The 21,864-nt window shown below is 38.3% G+C and overlaps 1 protein-coding gene across 3 annotated transcripts in view; it reads right to left on the minus strand.

Moving 5' to 3' along the window:
• Positions 1-21,864, minus strand: part of VCAN (versican) — a 111,259-nt gene that overhangs the window by 80,152 nt on the left and 9,243 nt on the right. For all 3 annotated transcript variants that reach the window (XM_052776823.1, XM_052776822.1, XM_052776824.1), the window contains exons 3-5: positions 13,697-14,068; positions 4,288-4,462; positions 4,046-4,173 (exon numbers count right to left, since the gene is read on the minus strand). In XM_052776823.1, coding sequence (XP_052632783.1) covers positions 4,046-4,173; positions 4,288-4,462; positions 13,697-14,068 — 675 coding nt within the window. The remainder of the gene's footprint in view (positions 1-4,045; positions 4,174-4,287; positions 4,463-13,696; positions 14,069-21,864) is intronic.

Genomic DNA, 21,864 nt, shown 5'->3' on the forward strand with positions numbered 1-21,864 from the left:
TAATCAAGTACCATCTTATTCCATGAATAGTTATCCCACTGACCCTGGCTCTCCAAATAAGGACCTATTTAGTGCAAGTATGTCTAATAGATCTGGCATTGAATCAGAATAGACTATGCAGATATGAACTTACAAATTCACATGGAAAAAATCATGTTTAAGCACAGTTCTACAGTATAGTAAGTGCCATGAATGTTCTTTGTTATTAATGAAGTGTTGAAAGCAGTCATTACAAGAGAAAGGTTGTTCCTTGCAGAATCAGCCTTTGGTAGACAGGGCAATCAGAAATCTGGCATAACCTTAAACCTTGAACTGTAAGTCTTCTACCAGCATATGAACATGTTGCAATACAGCAAACAAAACACAGGATCTAGTTTACTGCTATGTTTGCTTTCTAATAAATTCCACAGACATTTTATCTAATTTTCTGTCTTCTGTGTGTGAGTGGTTCCAAAGTGTAATCTCATTGATGCTATGTAACTTCAAACAAGCTCTGCATTTGAAATTAACCTTTGTTCTTACAGAAACTGTAAGTAACTGTCTGTTATATAGACAAAGCCATCTTGGCTCCTTAGCCCCATCTTAAAAAGGAAGTCTGGCTTAGAGGCTCAAGTTTCTGTGAAGGCACTGAAAAATAATTTATCCTGCACCATACCATAATGTGGTACTGTGTCTTCCTAACATGCATCTGTTTCTCTTCATCCAAACAGAATAAATTAACTCCTCTGCATGTCAGTATAACATGTCTACACCATACCTATACCCCGTATCCACAAAACCATCACTCCTTCTGACTCCTAGTTGTTATTTTCAGACTCCAATTCATTTGAAAACTGTGTGAAAATAGGTGGGACAAAAAAAAACATGAAAAAAGGAGGTGGGGGAAGTATCTTTGGTTAACTGTTACAATAATCTGGCATTAAAATTGATCAATATAATCAGAAAAAAAAATCCCTATGCAGCGGGTTGAGGCTGTACACCTAATTGGCAGTTATCTCATTCACAGCAGTTACCTCTTCACAGCACATACAGGACCTTCCTGCTACATAAATAGCTTAAGGATGAGTTTCCCTGTGTGCTCAGTGTTGACCTGACACTGTCTTCTTGAAGTCAATGGTAAAACTGTAAAGGGAATTCTCCTCTCTTCTCAAATTCGGCTTACTGCCACATTAAAGTGCTCCTAGTGGCAATGGCATTATCTATTAACATAACAAAACATGCAGCCGTCATTTATCACACTGTTTTCTCACACCCTCTTCAGTGCCGAAAAAGCATACAGTATGTACCAGCCTAAGATGGACTGCTCTTTCCCTAATTTGGGCAAAAAGATTCTAGAACATTTTTATAAATGCATATTCTGACAATCATTTAGATAAAGGCTAGGTCAAACACACTTTGCCTTTGGGAAGGACGATAATGAAACTCACAGGGATCTTTGCCTCCTGCAGAGTTTCATTCTGAACCTGTACCCATTTCTATGAGCATTTTGTTACCATACAATGGGCTTTGTAACAATCTTGGAGGGTTTCAATGGATCCCAGAGGTGAAGTGGTCAATCACAGTCTTCAAGTCAGACCTACAAGCCCTTGTAGATCTTGCCCTTGCAGGTCTTTAACCCTTGTCCCAGGCTATGGAGCCTTTACGATAAAGGCTGAAACTGTGAATTTGCTTTAACCAGTTTCCACAGGAAGCTACTATGCAAGGAAGAAGGTAAAATGAACGTGCTTATTGATACCTGGGTTGATAGACCAAATCTCCCCAATATTCTGTGCTAGCTTATGTTTCTTAAATGCTGAAGGATTCATATCCAAGCAGATCACATTACCGCAGTCCAGCCGACAGGCCACAAAGACATGCATATGTTTAAAGAGAAAATCATCCACACCAATAGGACAGAAATGTATAGCTATCCATAGAGTAAAGCCAGCTCATAAATCTTGGTAAATGAAATTCTCTAACAAAGAAGAATTAATTAACGTTCATGAGAAATTGAAAACCTATGCATGTGCATCTTCATCAAAGAAGACTGCACAGTCACTGCAACCCCTTTGAACCTCATGGCCTCATTCCAGGTTGTTTTGAACACAGAACATTAGCCTCAGTGAAACAGGCTTCAGTTTTGACTTTTTTTAATTTTTATTTTTAAAAGCTCAGTGAGAATATTTGACCCTGAGAAATTTCTGGCTCACATGCATCCAGGATAAGCTTCTCCATATTAGTTACCCTTCTCTGTTCTTAAGAGGGAAAGGAACATCCAGGAATGATACAGATTAGTCAAAATTTCTTTTTGTAAGCTAGGAAAGACGCAAACTGAATTTGAAAGCCTTGATTCAGAATTCAATCCCATAAAGGATTGATGGAGGATCCATGTTATGAACTCTAGGTGTTCAAATGTGCTGCTCACTGACAGATATAGATGGAACATAAGTAAAATTAAGACAATATTGAGCACTAACAAAATTCCATCACTTAATTATCAGAGTTCCCAAGCTTATTTTTTTTTTTTGAGTCATTGCAAGTCTCATTTCGCTTGTATTTTATAACTCTCCAAGGTGAACACAATATGGGGCAGATCCTTAGCTATTAAATGTTAGAGAAAAACACTTACTGATTTCAATGACTAAAAATCTTTGTCATGAGCAGGAGAAAACTTTGCATGATCTGATTTCTTTGTGCTCCAAGATAGAATACAAACAAACACTGAGCACCTTAATTTTGCAATTACTTGTTACAAATATATGTACGCATACAAAAGCAGGCTTGCTCAGAGCCATGGCTGCTTATTGTTCTGCTAAGTTCAAGAGCACTAAACTAAATGCATATCAGTCAAGGATCAGCCCAAAAGATATTTAATTAGGAACTATGAGTATTTTTTTAGAAAGGAACAGTGAAACTGGTATGGAATAAAAACCTGTCAAGACAGAAGCAGTGTGACACACTTAGACCACTGCAGTAAATGGAAAATGTACTTTGGTCCTGGTTGCAAAGTATTTCTGTACCAGAATGAAGTTCCCATGTGCATAACCAGCAAAAAGACAAAAAAAAGAAAGGCTACAGGACAGGAAAGGTTATTTCTGCATTTATATTTTAAGTATACATACTTAACTAGTCACAATAATGACTAAGCATAAGGATATCTGGCATGTGGAACATATCTATGGCCCACTGTAAGGATATCGTTAAATTCACTTCCAGAAGAGAGATTGTAAGAAACGATTACAATATCACACCTGTAATATGGAGATTTGTGCATGCTAGAACTGCCCAATCACAGAAAAATTTACCATATTTTTCTTTTTACCATGAAACTCTTTGTTGAATAAAGACCAATCACAGAGCCTAACAATGGATCACAAGGTATCATGGGGCTCACAATATGATCCATGGTTCACAGTCACCAAGTGGCAGAATCATAATCACTCTGCTTCATTAGAGCCATTTAATTAGCAGCTTTTGCAAAGACTATAGCTGTACTATGGAATTGCAAAGGATTTTATTAAAGAAGATCCAGATTCCTCACCGGAAAGTTCTTGCTTGTTTGTTTCTTTTTGATGCTGAGATGTCCCTTTTTAAAAAGATATTATTAAACTTGGATTGTAATTAAATATCTGTCTAATTTTATGCCATGGACATGTAAAAACCTTAATTACATACTTTATGAACTATAATACTGTTAGCACATGTACTATATCCATCTTTATATATATATAGTACATACAGTTTCTCAAACATTAAATGCGTTTCTTTGAAAATCCTTTTATAACATTCAGAAAATAAAATGCTTCAACTGCAACTTTTGTGAGATCTACTGCACTAACTATAGCAGCTTTAAACCTGACTGTCTCTTTGTAGACTCCATATTTGCCTATAATTAAAGCCTGCTAGACCACAAACTATAGGTTCACTTCATTCAGCAATTTTCTTCAGATTCAAAACAGCCAAAACTTATTTTACACAGAATTTCCTATTTCTTTGCCTTTCCACATTAGAATCTCCAGTCATTTTTTAAATTTTGCAGTGCAGACTAAATACGGGCCTATCTTACCTTCCATGTGTTCCACATAGCAGTACACATCATAAGTTTCATTAGGAAAACGGCGCCCATATGTTCTGACTCCTTTCTTTCCCATTTTATCTCCAAAGCAGCCAATTCTTGGATGTCTAATTGGATACCTGAAATGCAGCATGCTCATATTTATTATTATGATAAATCAGCATTTTAAGTCTGTACAGGCTAAGCATATTAATTTGGGGAAACTGTGTCAAGAGGCCTTTTAAATGTCTCACCTAACAGTCTGGTCAGACAACCAGCCAGCATCACATTGCTCAAATCCATCTTCATAGGCTGCTTTCAGTTGTTCTGGGCTTGCTATGACAGCACCGTTGTCCAGACAAGTCTGCTGAGCTTGTGTAAAATTCAGAGTATACCTGCTGGTTGCTGCACGGTAGTGAAATACAACACCTGAAATGACAAAAAGCTTACATTAATGACACATTTTGCATCGTTTCTGCAACCATCATCATACCGTAACTTCACCTACGTATTGTTACAATGCTGACAACAGATGGGTAAAAAAAAATAGTAGTAAAAGGCTAAGAGATATGCTATCACATAAGTGATGTCTCCCCCTCTAGTGGCTGCTATGAGTACTTGTACAACACCTTATGTTATTAATAGTTGGTGAAATTATATTCACTGTACACACAGAAAAAAGTAATTAAACCATATATGCATTTTCACTGCTGTATTACAGAAAATCATGATCAAAAGGGAGAATGAATGCTAAAATAAGTCAACGATATCACATAGTTACCCAGACTCTTCCAGTTCCAAGTGCTGGTCAGCTAATTGCATTGCAGGCAAGGTTGCTTATGCTAACAGTGCTACCTGACATGTTGGCTTATTGGCCATGAGTCAAACTGCATGACCAGACAAGACAAAGCACATCTAATCCTGGGAAAAAGTGGGCTTAAAAATAGACTTTCTAAAGCAGCAAGCTGCAGTAACTGCACGCAGAAGTGCCAACAGTGAATGGGGGATCCCTTGAGTCCTTGAGGTCTGCTAGCTGCAGTGAGACATGTGACCAAAAAAATTGTGCTTTTGATGCAGATTTGTTAATTGGTGATGGCCTTGATGTCTGTTCCTATGAATCAAAGCTTACTACAAATATAACATTTATAAATATATGGCTGTTGGTCAATTTTTCATAACCATGTTTTCCTGCACACACTAAAAATGATACAGACAAAACAAGGCTTGCTTTTATTTGGGGCCTTTCTGGTTCTGGAAAGAATCTTGACAATTTCAAAAGTTACTTGAGCATGTCAGATGTTTGGAGACGAAGGCCTCAAGTTAAGATGGTTTTGGTTAAGATGAGATCTGTCTAGAAGCCACATTCTGTTTTCTATGTACATGTAATTCAGCAACATGCAGACAAATTGAGTAAAATTTTGCCACTTATCAAAGGTATGGATAAGGCCAATAAATAGAAAATACACATTTTTCTTCTTGTTGTGACTCACTAAGAAGTTTTCTGACATTAAAATAGATTATCTGAAAACTACTCACAGGTAGGTTAAACCTCAATCATCAGACACCAATTTTTTCAAAGCTACTGGCAGAGAAACAGGAAATAGAAGAGGAAACGCTGGGAATCCTCATATTTCATCATTTAATATGGAGTCACACACCCGCTGCAGCCACTAACCGGAAGCTTACAGACCACTAGCATCCCCATAAAATGTCTTTTCAGAACCACTGACCGAACCCAGTGCTTCTTCCAAACAACAATGTAATTTCACTTCAAATGGACCCAAGCATTGTTTGGCAACAGTGACAAGTGAAGAATACACCCTGAAAAATTATGGCTATGTTTATATTACTAAATTACATATTCCAGGTGCCTGCAATACAGTCATCAAGACTGTTAAATTGTTAGATTAGTTCACAGCATTATTTGGCCCAGGCCCCATAACAGGCTTCCAAACAATTTCTGGTCAGACTTCAGTAGCTAGCAAAGACCAGAGACGACTTCCAGTGGGCATCTTCATCCTGTGCTGGAAGCCAAAGGAGCCTAACAGCACAGATGGGGGCCCCACCACTCCAGACAGCCTCAGTGCTGAAGCACAGCCTCAAGCACATTTTCTTACTATTGTGAACTATCTGTACCAGGAGAGATTGAAAGGGAATGTCAGAGAGATAGCTTTACTAGCTCCTGTATCCCTGCAGTTTCTCTGCTATAGGGCATCCTCCATTGGCTGGTTAGGGCAACTTTACATACCATTTACATTGTCTTAAGATGTGCAAAACTTTACTTATACATATATGTATATATGTGTGTGTGTGTGTGCGCACATATTTTGGCTTTGTGTACCCTAAACAACACAGTCATTTACCACATGTCGAACACAGAGCACTACCTCACAACATAAAAAGAGTTAGGCAACAGCAACTAATCACATTTGGAATTTAAAAGCTTAAAATAACAAAAATATGATTTAAAGATTTTTTTTAAGCTGTGGTATGCATTAAAATACTTATTTTAATATATTCAGAATTTAGTAACTTTGGTTGACACTGTGAGCAAGTTACCTGCTGGTATAAATGAGCATTACTATATTCAGTGGCACAGTAGTAAATAAAAACATGAGTTCAAATGACCTACATGGTGTTCTGGATCTAGAAATAAGAAATAGTCAAGTTCTATAGAGCTCACAACAGAAGCAGATAAAACATTTACCCTGAATCATAAGTATGAACCCATAATAATATTCACAAGCTGGGCATCAGGCTTTACTGCCTGTTATTGTTAAATATATACAAACATTTTAAACCTTTCTTTTTTGGTGTTTCTGTAGTATAAAATATTTGACACTGACTCTATAACTCAGGGTCAAACCAGAAATGCCCAAGTATGTGAAGCAATTTGTTCATTCGATTTGTTATTTTAATCTTATAAAAATGTATTTTATATGAATTTAGATTAATTGCCTTTTTTGTTGTTGTTGGGGTTTTTTTTTCAAGTTTGCTTAACTGATGCTGTATGACTTCAGCTGGGCACAAGAGCACTGCTGCTCAGTACAAGCACAAAAATGTTCATTAACTTAGCAGGAGATGGCAATGTATTTCTCTGAACTTGTACTTTTTTTAAAGCTTCCTACTGCTTAAATATATGAGTGTACTCTCCACGACCATCTCTCTCGCCTCTCATTTCTTCCATGTTGGAAGCACCCACTGCCCTTCCTAGTTGGCATGTTTGGGATCCCTGTGATACCTGAATAAGGCAGGACTAAAGAGTTAATATCACTACCAATTTAAAGTAGCTTTTGCAGTGCTGAGAAGAGCCTTTGGTCATTTGTAAATCCTGAAAAGGAACTTGGAGAATGCTTTGTTCTCCTCACCCTGATCCAAAAGGTAAACTTCACCTATTCTTAGATTTGAAGGCTCTTCCATTTCCAGTGAGGAGCTAATGGACATAAAAGAGCCTGCAAGATGAATGGGAAGGAGGACATCAGTATGTATAAGCCTGTGCAACAGCTGCAATAATTAGAAGACCCCCTGGGGCTAAGAAGATTAAAGTGCGGGACTTTCATTGTTTCAGTTAGACAGAGAGAGAGTGACAAAATCCATTGTCCGAGTTTTTGCACTTTAAAACATTTGCAAAGGATTTTTTCTCCCTTTGTCTATTTCCTTTCTGAAAGAAAAGGCAAGAAAGGAGTTGTCCTAGGAACAAATAAAGCAACTGGAAAACAGACTACAGCAGTATAATGTTGTCACTGAACATCTGGCAAACAAAGTCAGTGTAATTACAGGAAGGAGTAGCAGCGTCTGCAAAAAAGAGCACTCACAGGAAAGTAATTTGTAGCATCTAAAAGTCACTTCTGTCTGAGCAAAAGAGAATGTCTTTTAATCATTTATCTCTGTCTTAGACCAGAAAATGAAAATATGAAGTATTTCACTTTTAACAAAGTAGGGCTTCCACGGGTAAGAGCCTAGTTCTGTGGTTTCACGTATTTGGGTTACAACTTTGCTTTATTACCTGCCAGGGTATCATGCAGCAAAACCTCCGGGACCTGAAGGGAAAGGGATCCTGGTAGCACTAATAGACTACAGTTCAATTTCACTAGTGAGCCCACACTGCTGCAACATGCACTTCTGGAGTCACATAAAGCCTGAATTTCAGAAGTTGCCTCACACAGCAAAGAACATCTAAAGAGAAAAGATTATGACGGCAGTGGTTGTTACTCTGTTAATTTTTATGTTCCAACCTTAGCCACTGTGGTGCAGACCCCTGAAACAACCCCCAACCCACTGCCAAAGCTACCATGCGGTTTGGTGATCCTCCTAGCCTTTAATGCAGAAGACAATTTACATTACAAATGCATGCCAAAATAGAGGTTACAGGACTGAGCACTGTATGAAAGGAAGGAATAGGGCAGTATTTTCAGCTTCCTGCATGAATAATTCATTTGAGTTCCTCATTCGAGGTTTTGCACCCATCTTCTGACCCCTGTCTCAGGCTTTGGCAACCTGAGAAGCACAGGCTCGCCTTGCAGGAGCTCCCTTGCCAAAAGCCTCACAGAGCTTCTCATCGTGGGGAGAGAAAGTGCATTCCAAACCCTCTGCTCTGTCAGCCCCAGTGCCTCCTGCTCTCCAGGGACAGAGACTTCTTGCAGTAATTCGCACGTTGCTTCCCCGTGCAAAATCTTTGTGTCCATCCTTACAGACCAACACAGTTGCATGCAGGTGTACACAAGCTCCTCTGAACAAGTTGGTCCAGATAAGGAACGTGATTGATGTGGAGATTTACCTGTATTTTCCTCAGGGGGAGGACTTCTTTACTACATCTGTATTAATTTCTGAATACACAGTGGGATCACTTGCCCCACCCCATTATCTCTGCACAGCAATGTACTAGGTCACACAAGTGTTCAATGAGGCCAAGGCACAGCTACTTAAATTAAAATTACTTTAAAAAGAAAATACACAGCTTCTCAGAAACGTCCTCATACTGGGGTATGACCAACATCCTAAAAACAGTTTAGCCATTAGTACTGGCCTCTGCTCTACCATCCTGCATGTGAAGACATGCCATGCACTTCCTGGGCTCAGAGCTCTCCCACTGAATGTCCTCTATCCAGCCTGATGCAGAAATCCCACCAGCCTGCCCATCAGCTGCCATTTTCCTAGTCCCTACATGAGGAACACGGCAGCTTGATCAGAACATTTGCTTCCCTGTTCCTGATGCGCATTGCACGTAGACCCTGGGTTTTTCTCACCCAGAAATAAATTTCCCTTTTCCATCCTTTGATGGCCATTACCCATTGTGCTCTTTTGTTCCCAGCTACAGAAGTCGGAGGTTCCTTGGGATCCATGATGCAGGAGAGTAAAACACAATAAATGCAGCAGCCCATGTTAATTTAGTTAGCAAGGAAGCGGTGAAGTTCAACATCAAGAGGTGGTATGGTTTCAAGACAGGTAAGTCTAAAAGATTAAATAAAAGCATCTCTTCAAATGCCATACTTAAGAGATAATGAAGGGGAGTTCTGGCTGTGGAGAGAATAAATCAATTAGGCTGTCAACACAATCTCTCAGGGCTAACAGCACAATTGAGTGGCAGCGTTCCCACATCGGAAACAACTCCCATTTATTATCATTATAATGCCTGCAAGAAAGAAGAGTTTGCATAAAAATGAAAATGTGAATTACCATCTACTCTGCTTCCCTAGTTGCCGTTTCTTTCCATTAACAAGGTCAGTGTTTTAAGCCTAGGATTTTCTTTATTGGCTTTAAAAAACCAACCAAAGAAAAAAAAACAACAAAAAACCAAACGAAAAAGACTAAAAAAGTGTCTCACACTTGCAGCAGAATCAAACAGAAGCTACCAAAATGAGGCCTAAGAAAACAGAGTTCTCCCACAACATCAGTAAGAAAAGGATAAAGTGCTCTCACTATTGGTAAAAAATATTCACCGCCAAGATATGAAAAAAGAGCAACAGAACTGGAAGGATCCCATTTGCCACTTTGATTCCTTTAAATCAAATAATTTCCAAGGAGAATAACAAAAAAATCAGCTCAAATGAATGGTTTGTTCAGATTTTTTCTTTTTGATTACACTTGGTCATAACATGTTCTTTTTTACTGCCCAATATGATAGCACCACACAACAGTGGCAAGGAAATGGCTAAGAATAAAGGCAAAATAATATTAAGCATTCAAAAACTGTGAGGCCAAGGACTCCTAACGTGAGACAGTTTGACTTGTGGGTTTAATAACATCAAGAAAGGTCAGAAGAAAAGCTCAAAACACCGTAGAAAGATGAAATTACAAGAGCTGACAAAGGAAGAGTTGCTCCCGAGAAAAAGGGGAAATTTCAGAGGGTCGTGCAGAGGCAGCAGAGAAGACAACACATAGAACGAAAAATGAATATGAATTACTTGTTCTGCATATTTCTCTTCCTGTAAGGAGTTGAAGAACATAGCACTGAAACACTGTTAGATACATTTTGAAGATAAAATATACCTGTCTGAGGGGTTGATGTAATTATAGCAGCAACCAGGGTGTAAGGAAAACATTTCCTGCCATTAGTAACAGGAAAGGAGGTATCTAGTGTGATGAAACTGCCCCTCTGTGCGAACTGGCAGACCTGTCGGCACTGGCGCTGTCCCCTGCCTCAAGGACAGCTCTGTGGTTGCAATTAACAAGCAGGGCAGGCAACATTCCACCACTGGTAGGATACATTCATTTGATCACAATGGGTTCAATAGCAGTTTTATATTCCTAACATACCTAACTGAAAGGATAGAAACAGCAGTTACAGTATTTTTTTTCTTTTCAAGTTAGCTCTCCCAGTTATCTATTATCTTACTTGCAAAGGTTCATTTGAAAAACAAACAGCACAGCTGTCTAAGCTTATCTACCTGGCTTTATTGATGCCGTAATGTGCTTTGTGTTTGAAAGTTTCAAATGAGGGAATGTCTGTAAACCAAATGGAAATCCTGAAAATATCTAGAACTCAAGTCCCGCATTGGTTTAAAAATACTCAAACAAACAAGCATACAAACACCATGAAGATATCTTAATAACAAAAGAGTCATTTCATCTACTTCAGCGGAATGATACAAGTAAGTTTTGGCCTACTTCATTTGGCCATTTCTGAGAAATTTATTAAATTAGACTCAACACACATAACAGCATTGGCACTTAAAGAAACAGATGAATGTTGCCTTCCGAAGCATTAGTAGCCTTTCTTCCCACACCTAAATTGCCCCAAACAGGGAATTTTGCAGAAGCTTCCTATCTTTAATAAAATTATTCTGCTTCACATAAGGGTTAAGCAAGTACTACCTGAGCTAGAGTTACCAGTTTCTCTCCATACTTTTAATTCACTGAAAAGCTAAAGCAACACACGCCTGCTCAGTCCTCAGAGAAAGAGTGCTACACAAATGCATTTTGTTTCACTTGTGATGAGCATAAAATGTGGAGAATAGCAAAACTGGTGATAATTTTACCAGGACTTCATGAGTCGCCTCGTAAACACCAGCCCCAGCTCCACCCGGGAGAGCTGACCGAAGCACAGTGCTGAACCATGCTAGCTGTCAGATCTGAAGTTACTGCAATTAATGTGGAAAGATCTCCCCACACCACACTAACAACAGGCAGAGATGAATGCACAAAGAGAGTGTACAGAAGATCACGTCTCTCCAATTGTTACCACTTTTGGGGTGCAGATTCAAAAAGACAACTTAATAGAAATAAATTGAGACTAATGTTGTGGGGTTTTTTTAAATAAAAGCTGAAATCACAAAAAAAAATATAAAGCCTTACTGAAATGAGGGCAGAAGATGTGAGCAGCAACATTCACATGAAATCCTTATGTATCTGATAAATGGCATTTGTTTACTTAATGTAGAAAATGAGGAATGGAGCGCACAAATGACAATCTAACAATGCTGTTTTCCATTTGGGTCAAGATCTGGCTTTTTCCCCTCCTGAAACTTTGACATGAAAGCAATCATAGGAAAGAACGGTTGCAGAAAGAAAATGGAGTGTGTGAAATCTTCTTTCAATTAAAAAATCAAAACTGATCAGTTCTTCTCATTGCAGTGATTTGCAAAAGCACTAACTACAGAAGCTAAAGTATTGCTAAAATATTTTATTGTAGTAAACATCTGCTGCTCCTGGATATAGATATGTAGTCAAGGGAGCACTTGAAAAGGAATAAGGAATGCCAGGTACACTAGTTACTGAAAAGTAATATTCAAACCAGGATTTCTTTTGCTTTTGCCATAAGGACTAAACAGTTTATGAAGTTCTACAGACATTAATGGTTACACTGATTTATTGTATTTCCAAATTAAGACCACACCTTCAAAACCTTTCATTGAATCAATGCCAAAAGAATGTTCAAGTTAGGTTAAGCATATTGGAAGAACAATGCAGTATTAAGCTCACAAAAAAACTCTTAGCCAAAGCCATAATTTCCAGCAGCAGATATTGATGTTTGTTTTGGGATTCAGTCATTTGAGTAAATACCAAACTTTCAAAAAACACCTAAGCACAAAGGAGCGCAAGGCACAGACCAAACTAAGGCTCACGTGAGCTGATACATCCACACAGCAGTGTTGTTCTAAGCATGCTGAGTAATTTGGGTCCAGAATTTGCATTTACATGGCACAGGGCTTGGGCTAATGTGTCCTGCCTTTCAGCACAATTTGTTAGCTCAGGCTCAGCGCCAAACTGACAGGACTATACAGCACCAGGCTCTGAAGCAGTCTCTACACTGTACTTCTCATGCTGTATAAGCATGCTATTAGGAGAAAACCATCTACAGATCAGATTCTCCTTTTGCCACCTACATGCTTTTGAAAGCTCTGTCTCTTCTAGGTCTCTACATGTACACTTCTCCATCTCAAAGTTTTGAAAGCTATTTCCTTACAGTGATGGCAAGCAAAATTTTAGCCCTGGATCCTCCACATGGAAGAACATTAGCAGCCACCTCCCTACTTGTTTTCCTGCAGATTCTGCCAGATGGGATTCCTCCTACATATCCAACCTTTATTACTGAGACAAAAGAAACTCTTCCTTTGTGCTTGATGTTCCTATCACAGAGAGAGGGTCTCCCGGTTTTGTTGGCATCATGATTTTGTACATGAAGTGGCAAGATAGGCCAGGCACGGCTCCAGTAGAAAGGCAGTTGCTTCTTTCCATTCTACACAAACAACTAAAAAGAAACCACTTCTGCCTGCCAAGTCTGTCTTCTTGTAAGGACACTGAAATTTTCAGACAGATGTATTAGTACAATATGAATCATGTTTCAAAAGGGCTGGTTTGATAAAACTTTAGAGGTATCTCCTAAAAAAAAAAAGAAAAAAGTAGTAGTAGGATCTTGTCTTGCAAAGGAGATAAACCCAATCAAAGTATAAAACTGCTCTGGGAATAAGCAAACAGTGTTTGTTCCAGGAATCAAGAGTAGGCTCCCCAAAGGTGGAAGTGAGAAATGAGAGAGCTATGGATTGGAAAAGATTCATAAGAATAAATAAAAGACAGAAAGAGCAGGGGGAGAGTGAACAGTTAAGGAAGGGTAAATTGCTAAAGATACTCCTTTAAACACTCTCTAGTTATATGTTAATTACTAACTTTTACTGTTTTAACTGGAATCACTGTTGATTACGAATGAAATGGATAAATCCTTACCCTCAACAGCCAGTGATACAATGCCTTGTGTGTCTTCAACTCCGTACATAACATCACAGCGATATACTCCTGCATCACTTGCACGCAGCTTAGAGAAAGTCAGCGAAGCGTCACCGGTCTCCTCTGAATGGGTCGGAACAGACACTCTGTCTTTGTAGCTTTGACCTATTTTGATGTTGCCATTTTGGGCCACCAGGACTGTGGTTTCTTTTGCATCTTTTCCACTTTTATCCAGTTCAACCTTTGACCATTTGATTCGAAGATACTCAGCTGCATAGCTGGAGGCTATGGTGGGTGTGGTTGAAAAGAAGCATGGCAGGACTGAAGTTCCAGACAGGGATCCCTTTACCAGGGTTTTTTTTTCTGCTTTAACTAGAAAAAGGGAAGACGGGAGGGGGGGAGAGAAAGGAGAAATCACATTTGTGGAACAGCGAAATCGGAAACAGATACATTTCATTGTTATTTAATGATTCACAGCCATGCAAGACTTGAAATCCACAAACTTAGATAATTTGTAAAAGGACTGATTAGTATAAGCTAAAAAAGCTTGCACCAATATCCTAGGCTGCTGAGGGAGCCCTTTTCTGTTTGGGAAAGTTTAATTCACTGCTCTTTGACTTATTTTCTCCATTTGTTATAGTCACCAAGTTATTGACATTCTTCAGAAAGTGTTTTGAAATTTTAGTTGACAGATGAGCTATGGTTTTTTACGTAATGGGGGAAGACCACTCTGAGTGAAAGATGGTGAGTTACCTCACATCTATTGCTGGCCAAAAGCATGCATACAGGGGAGCTACTGATGCTTACACCTTGCCTTAACTCACAGTAGCTTGTTCATTTGCTCCTGTCCTAAGAGTAAAGCATAGCCCATGACTTTGTATACATGACATCCCTTACTCCATTATTCTTTCAAGGGTTAACTCTTTTTATTGCATATGTGCTGAAAAAAAAGCCCTTCCAGTGAGATTCTCCCAAATAGTCATTCTTTTAAAATTATTTCCTTGTAGCCTCAGGCACTTTAACACATTGCAGAAATAAAGTGTTTCAGGATGTTAAAGCAAAGAAGGAAGTAAAGCACACAGAAAGTCCCTACTTGGCTCAGACTTGACATGGTAGGACCTTTATCATTTTTTGTGACATCTCCAGCTGCAAACACTTTACAGTGAAATGCTTCCATCTGACAATATCCTGAGGGGAAAGTCGACTACTGTTCATCCAATCTGCACACAGCAACCGTCTGAAGAGAGGATTTCTGTTAAGATTTATTTTTTTACGTGATGTTATTTCACTCTACATAATGGCTTAATGAAGATTAAAAGCTGATGCACAACAGTATCTATCCTACCTCTTTCACTGTCCTGCACACTAACTTTTTTTGAAAGGTGGAACATGCTGATCATTAATTTGAAGTGAGCTAGGATTCATAATGTTTAGAAATACAATAACCTCAAATACTAGCCACCAACAGGGTGATACATGAAACAGGAGACACCACCACATGAAAATTATCTAGCTATTTACCTATCATCAAAAATATTATCTCTCCATAAATCCATATAGAGCAGAAGACTGGGGGGGGGGGGGGGGGGGAGAATGGGGAAAAAAAAAGGAAAAACTGCTCATTAAGTTTATTATTTTTAATAGAGGCAGACGACTTCATACAGGATAAAGTATTAATGGTATTATCTAAAAAGGTTCAATACAAGAATCATCAGTTTGATGGCCAAGCATTTCAATAATGAAGCATTAACTAGAAAAACAAAAAATATGGACTGACCAAGGAAGAACCAGAAGTTTGAATGGAAGTCCCCAGGTCCTTTCCATCCATGCCTACCTAACTAGAAATTCTTGGGAACACAATGCAGATACACTAGAGATGACTGTATCAAAACTGATTAGACCAGAGAGAGTATAACAACAATGGGGTAGTGTTGTGCCAAAACAGCTGCGCTGCACCCAAAGCTCACCTTAAAAGTTCACATGGAATGGCACTGTCTGAGCACATTTACCAGCAAGATGCTTACTCTGTGCTTCAGGCATATGGTGAGATTTTCATTCTTCTATTAACTCATAAACAGAGACTGGTGATGGTACAACTCACATTTAATAGTCAAACAAACCAATCAATTAATATACTTTGGGCCCGGACCTAGCAAGAATTTATTTGTAAAACAGAGAAAGACAAAAACCTGGTCCAATGCAGCTTTATAGCTGAAGACTGGAGAATTCACAAGGCTTGAAGACAAGCCTGTAGAAGTTATTGAAGACTAAAGACTAGTTCAAAAGCTTTGACTGCCTACACATTTCTTTAGGAAAAAAAATTACATTGAGGTTTTTTTTTTTATTATTTCCATAAAGACATAAAAAGTCAACTCACCTAGTCAATTGATTGCTAAAAACTAGAAAGGACTGATTTTATCCTGAAGATGTACACTATAGAAACACCACTACCTTTTATATCACCTTTAATTTCTTGAAACAGTTCACTGAGTTACAGTGGGTTAGAGATAAAGAAACAGAATGAATACTCAGTCCTATCAGTTGTGATAGAATTACTGCCAAATTGCACAGGTGGGAGATTAAAATCAGTCTCAAAATATTTAGTATTTATTATGATCTCTTGTCATCTATATACATTACAGGAACTTCTTAAATGAAAAAGGACCTAGTTATAATTATCCTGACTGACAGAATTTTAATAAACTTTCGAGAACATTGTTTCTGGTTATGAGTGATCTGGAATATCAGCAATGAACCCTGAGGAAACTTCCTCTCTTTAAAATTTGTGTCTTTACATCAGCAGACTGAAACCCTTGGCAAAAAACACATATCGTCATCATATGCAAACTATGATCTATTCTAAACCAGGCTACATCCCAGAATAGGAGACCATGTAGCTACAAACATGCCCATCTAACTGTAGAAAGCATTATAAAACACTATATAAAAGCACTCTGTGTTTTGACGAGAGGAGGGGGAGAAGAAGAGGGGAGAAGCTTTTACCTACAGAGAAGAAAAAAAAAAAAATGGCACCAAAACACAAAATTAAGTGACATTCCAGCACAGTTCCAAAAAGCTTGATTTCCTGCAGCAGTCCAAGCTAGTCAAGCAGAATTTACTGGCCAATGCAGAAAGCATCAATATCTTCTATTATTCCATATAGGTATTTTGTTCCTTTAGCATTTTCCCTATGCTTATACTCCATGTTATATCTCCTCTTTAGCCACTATCAATGGTATGTGATAGACTGTTCCTTAGAAGGGATGTGGCAGGCAAAAATAGTAACAAAACATTTTGTAACTTTGTAAATTGGAACACAAGCTGAGAAAAGCAGGTATTTGCCAACATTGTTTTATACCATATCTCCACCTTGTCAGGTAGGACCTAGAATACTTGTAACATCATATACTCTTCAACAAGAGGATTGTTTTGAAATGGCTAAGCTGGTTGGCAATTAATATAAGCATTTTTTTCTGTTGCTAACTAATACGTATCACTCATGCATAATTAATTCATTAGGGAAAATACACAGACAATAAAGAAATAAAATACACAACTAAGTCCAAATCACCCGGCCACAAACACATACCTTGGCAGAACTCCCAGCAAAGTCAATGGGAGACTTGTACAAGATGATAGGACTACAGAGTTGGGCTAAGAGCAGCACAATGCAGTCACATTACAGGTAGACTCAGTAGATAGTGTGCCTTAGTAGTTGGGTATTTTTTGTTGTCTTCCCCTGTTCAAATATTTAATATCTCCAGCATCAGAATAAGTAGCAGGAACAGAATGCAGAATGAAAACTTCTCCCATGTGATGTCCTGACAGAAGACAGTCCTGTCAGGTCTAACTTACTGGGTAGGACTTTGCCACAACTTACTAATGTCTTATTTTCTCCAAACCTAAAGCTATGGCTATGCATTTGTATCATGCGGATGATGGCCTGTGGCATACTTTCTTTAAAAAAATAAAAATAAAAATTCCAGCTTGCCTTTTCATGGTTTTTTTGCCAGCAAAACTGCCCTAGATCCTCCCAGTCCACCATTTCAGCTGCAGTCAGCTCATCCTACCAATGACACACAGCTTGATACCTTTCTGTTGAAGTGTGAGACAAACTACACAAGAACTTCTTGCTTGAGAACAAAGTCTCTTTCCCTAGAATGTGTACATTTTTTATGTTGCAAATGTTACAAAACTCTTAGAAAAGAAAACTAAAGAGGAAAAAAAAAAAGACAGAATTCTGCTGTTTTGTATTACATTAACCATAATGACCAGGCCACTAGGTCTGTAACGGACAAGAAGTCTGAAGAAAAGAATGCCCTACATGAAGTGACACTGCTTAGAGAGCAATTTTGCTATATAATTAAGCTTAACTGAACAGAATGTTGCTACTGAGTATGCAGACAAAAAACACATGCTTAAAGAATAAAAGATTCTATTTCTTTTAAGCCAAATTTATGAGACAAAAAAATTTGAATCTCGTTTTTTAGTTAATCAACAACCTGCCTAGACACATGGCATACTACCCTGCCCACCAGCAGCTATAGAAAGGATGAATGAAATTATGTGTTCTGTTAATCTGACTACTAACACTGAGCCTAAGAGAAGTCTTTTCTTTAACCATACAACTTTTAATGAAGATAATGATAAATTAAAATCAATGCACTGCTTACACAAACTTGTATGAGACTGACAGCTGAGGTAACAGACTGAGACCCAACAAAAACCCTCACTGAGCTCTTTACCAGGTGATTTGTGGTCTGAGCAAGCAGAATAGGAGAAGCAGGCATAGAGTGATGAAGAACCAACTACTTTCACATTCTACAACAAACTCACAGGGAGCCAGGCAAATGTAAGTCTCAGCTGCAGAACTCAACACAACGTATACAGACATCATAGGCATGCACACATGTATTTTATAGCACATATAGAACACAAACATGATCAGATAAACTGATGTTTAAACTGGTATATTATTTGTATACCTTTGAAAGAACATATAGTTGTTCTATATTTGTTCTATATCACACACTGCAGTCTAGGGGATTTCTACTGTCTTCTGGATTACAGGGCTTTCATGAAAGCATACTCTACACATGGCATGACAAATAGTCACTTAAAATGGGTAAGATAAACTCCGATATTGATCATAATCACAAGGTTCAGCCTGTATACTACAATATCCTAACACCAGCTAGCTCAAAGTGAGTAAATGCCACACTAGCAGTAGGCGTAAGCCTTGCTCGTGAACTTCTGTCATTAATCCTTCACATGTACCACAGCAAACAGCAAAGGTCTCGGAGAGGGGCACTCCCATGACCCCAGAAGCTTACACCATGTTTCCTGCTGCCTTCCTGAGACACATCTTCTGAGAATTTAAAGTCTTAAAGAAGCCATGCAAGACCATTCTCAATTTGCCCTCAAAGGAAAAATACTTTTGTTGCTACATAAAATCTAACGAGCACGCCATGCTAGGTATTCATGAATGTGACCATTCAACAAAGATGAGAGTGGAAGAGAAAACAAAGATGGGAATAATGATTAGGGGTGAACACATAAAATTTTGCATGCTTATAACTTGCTATGCTCTAAATTAAGCTTCGTTTTTGTTATGACTTAACATTAAGACTCACAGATTCCAGGATTTACACTTTTAAAATAACTGCCGATTTTGACAAATTTTCCATATGACTCTCAAAAGAAAAATTTTAAACTTTCAGAATAATTTTGCCTGAAATCTTTTTAAAGGAGATATTGCAATGCATCATATTGAAGTCACTATTTAATTAAATTTACTTAAATCATATGGAGTGATCCAATCCATTGTGGGAATGGAAGCACAGGAATTTGTGTTTCAGGAAAGATTTCAAAGCTTCAAGTTTATATTTAAATTCAGGATTTAAAAAGTTGAAACTTAAAATGTCTAACTCTTCAAAATGCAGAGGTGTATTTTATTTTTAGACTATTTTTTTAAACAAAAGAAACAGCCATACTTGTAAAGACTGTCTGTAAACTTGTAACACTCATCCTCAAAAATGTTATTACACAAACTGACTGACATTTCTACAAAACAGAAAGATGAGTTGATCCCACAGACTCTTTTGGATCAATTCAAGTTGATCCAAAAAGAAGTTTTTCATCTTTGTCTTCTTCACCATGACCATACTCTGAACATGTTTAAGACTCTCTATGGCAAAAGTATGGCTCCCAACTTCAAAAATAAACCCCACGTTTTCACAGTGTATTCTAGGAACATAAGGGTCTTTCTAAATTCCTTCCAAAAGATTCAGGCAAATAAGGACCAGTCAGACCCTGGTCTATATTCCTGAGAAGCCCTTACTGGTATGTTCATACAGAACTTGCTTAAGTACTAAAAATTCTACTCTGGAGACAACATGAGCCATTTAAGAGGTGATAAAAGGTGGAGTAAGTCAGGGGACATCTAAAGGTGCCATCCCATATTCTACTACTCTAAGGATCCATCCCACTTCTCCCCACTTCCAGCCATGCACACCCAGTCCCTGAATTCTGCCAGCACTAGCATTTGCACAAAGCAGTGAGTCAGATCAAAGGTCTGATTCATTGGAAAAATAACCTGCAAGAAATGCCACATGCTATTTCAAACAAGTCATTTACCTGACTCAGCTGGCCATATACCCACATAAATACTAGTGTCAGCACAAAGGAAAGCACAAAAACTAGCACCAGGAGATTGAAAAGGGGCAGGACTATCCTATCTAGTGTTAAAATGTTTGTGTGATTAGACTGACCATGGAACTATGCCCTAAGTAAACATGAAGAGTCTTTCAGTAGGTCATAACAGAAACGCTAGGTTTAAATTTCTTGTCAGATTCCTTTGCCTTAATTATTGTACCTCCTTACATGTTCTCCATCCCAAGGCTGATTTGCAGATAAAATCTTAACTTCAGACCTTTCCTCATGTGAGTAATGTACTACCATTCACTCCATTTTGAAGCTGACCAATTATTGCTAGCAGCTCTTCCTTTTCCTGTATCTTAAACCAGACATTTCTGCCTTAAAGAAAGCTATAACTTAGAATCACAGAGTGGTTTGGTTGAATCAAAGATTGTCTAGTCCAACCACACTGCCATGGGCAGGGACATCTTCTACCATATCAGGTTGCTGAAAGCCTCATCCAACCTGACTTTGAACACTTCCAGGGAGGCGGCATCCACAACTTCTCTTGTGTTGTGTGACCTGTTCCAGTGTCTCACCACCCTTACTGTAAAAAAATTTCTTCCTTATGTCCAATCTAAACCTACTCTCGTTCAGTTTAAAACTGTTGCCCCTTGTCCTGCTCTGCTAAAAAGTCTCTATCTCTTATGAAGCCCCTCTAAGTATAAGTAGCTTATCAACTAAAAACTTCCAAGTTCACCATGCAGATTTACATTGCAAGTCCAAGACCTCTTCTCACAATCACTTACTTTGCCTCTCCAAATGCTTCATATGAACAAATTATTAAATGTCAGCTGTGGATCCAAGATCCATACATCAGTCTACACTTACAGATATTTTACTAAGTAAAAAAATGGGGGGAGAAAAAAATGCATGACATTGAATAACCAAATCAGTCTCAGCCCTCCACGAGTAACAAAATGGAAGCTCAGTTTTAGTGGCTTGCCCCCTGCCGGAAGCTTTGAGTCTGTTGTCCCTGAAGACAAGTCTAATCATCCTGGCCTGTTGTGTGTTTAATGAAGAATGGAAAAACAAAACCAGCTTTACGGAGGAAGTGATGCTAGGAAACAGTAAAGGATGGTGCTCCCAGCTTGCTTGAATCAAAAAACCACTTTTTTTTTAGTTGGATCCTCTCAGCACAACAGTGTTTTCCTTTATCTTACAGGACTACCTAAAGAATTTGCTAGTAACAGTGCTCAAGCTGGGAAAAAAAAAAAGAGTACATTCGATTTTCCCAAAGCCTAAAATCAGTTTGAGGAATTCCTGGAAAGAAGAAAAAAAAAAAAAAAAAATCAAGAAAAATCTTGCTTTGAGGCTTGGGAAAGCTATTATCCCAATTTTGTGAGCCTGCAGCAGCTGTAGAGACCTTTTCCTTACTAAAGACTTGATTCAAATTTTCAAATAACCATGGCAACCACACATGAATACATACTTTAGTGTTAGCATGTAATCACCCAAACCGAAGACCTGCA

The sequence above is a fragment of the Harpia harpyja genome, chromosome Z (genome assembly GCF_026419915.1).
Source record: "Harpia harpyja isolate bHarHar1 chromosome Z, bHarHar1 primary haplotype, whole genome shotgun sequence".
Taxonomy (NCBI): Eukaryota; Metazoa; Chordata; class Aves; order Accipitriformes; family Accipitridae; genus Harpia; species Harpia harpyja.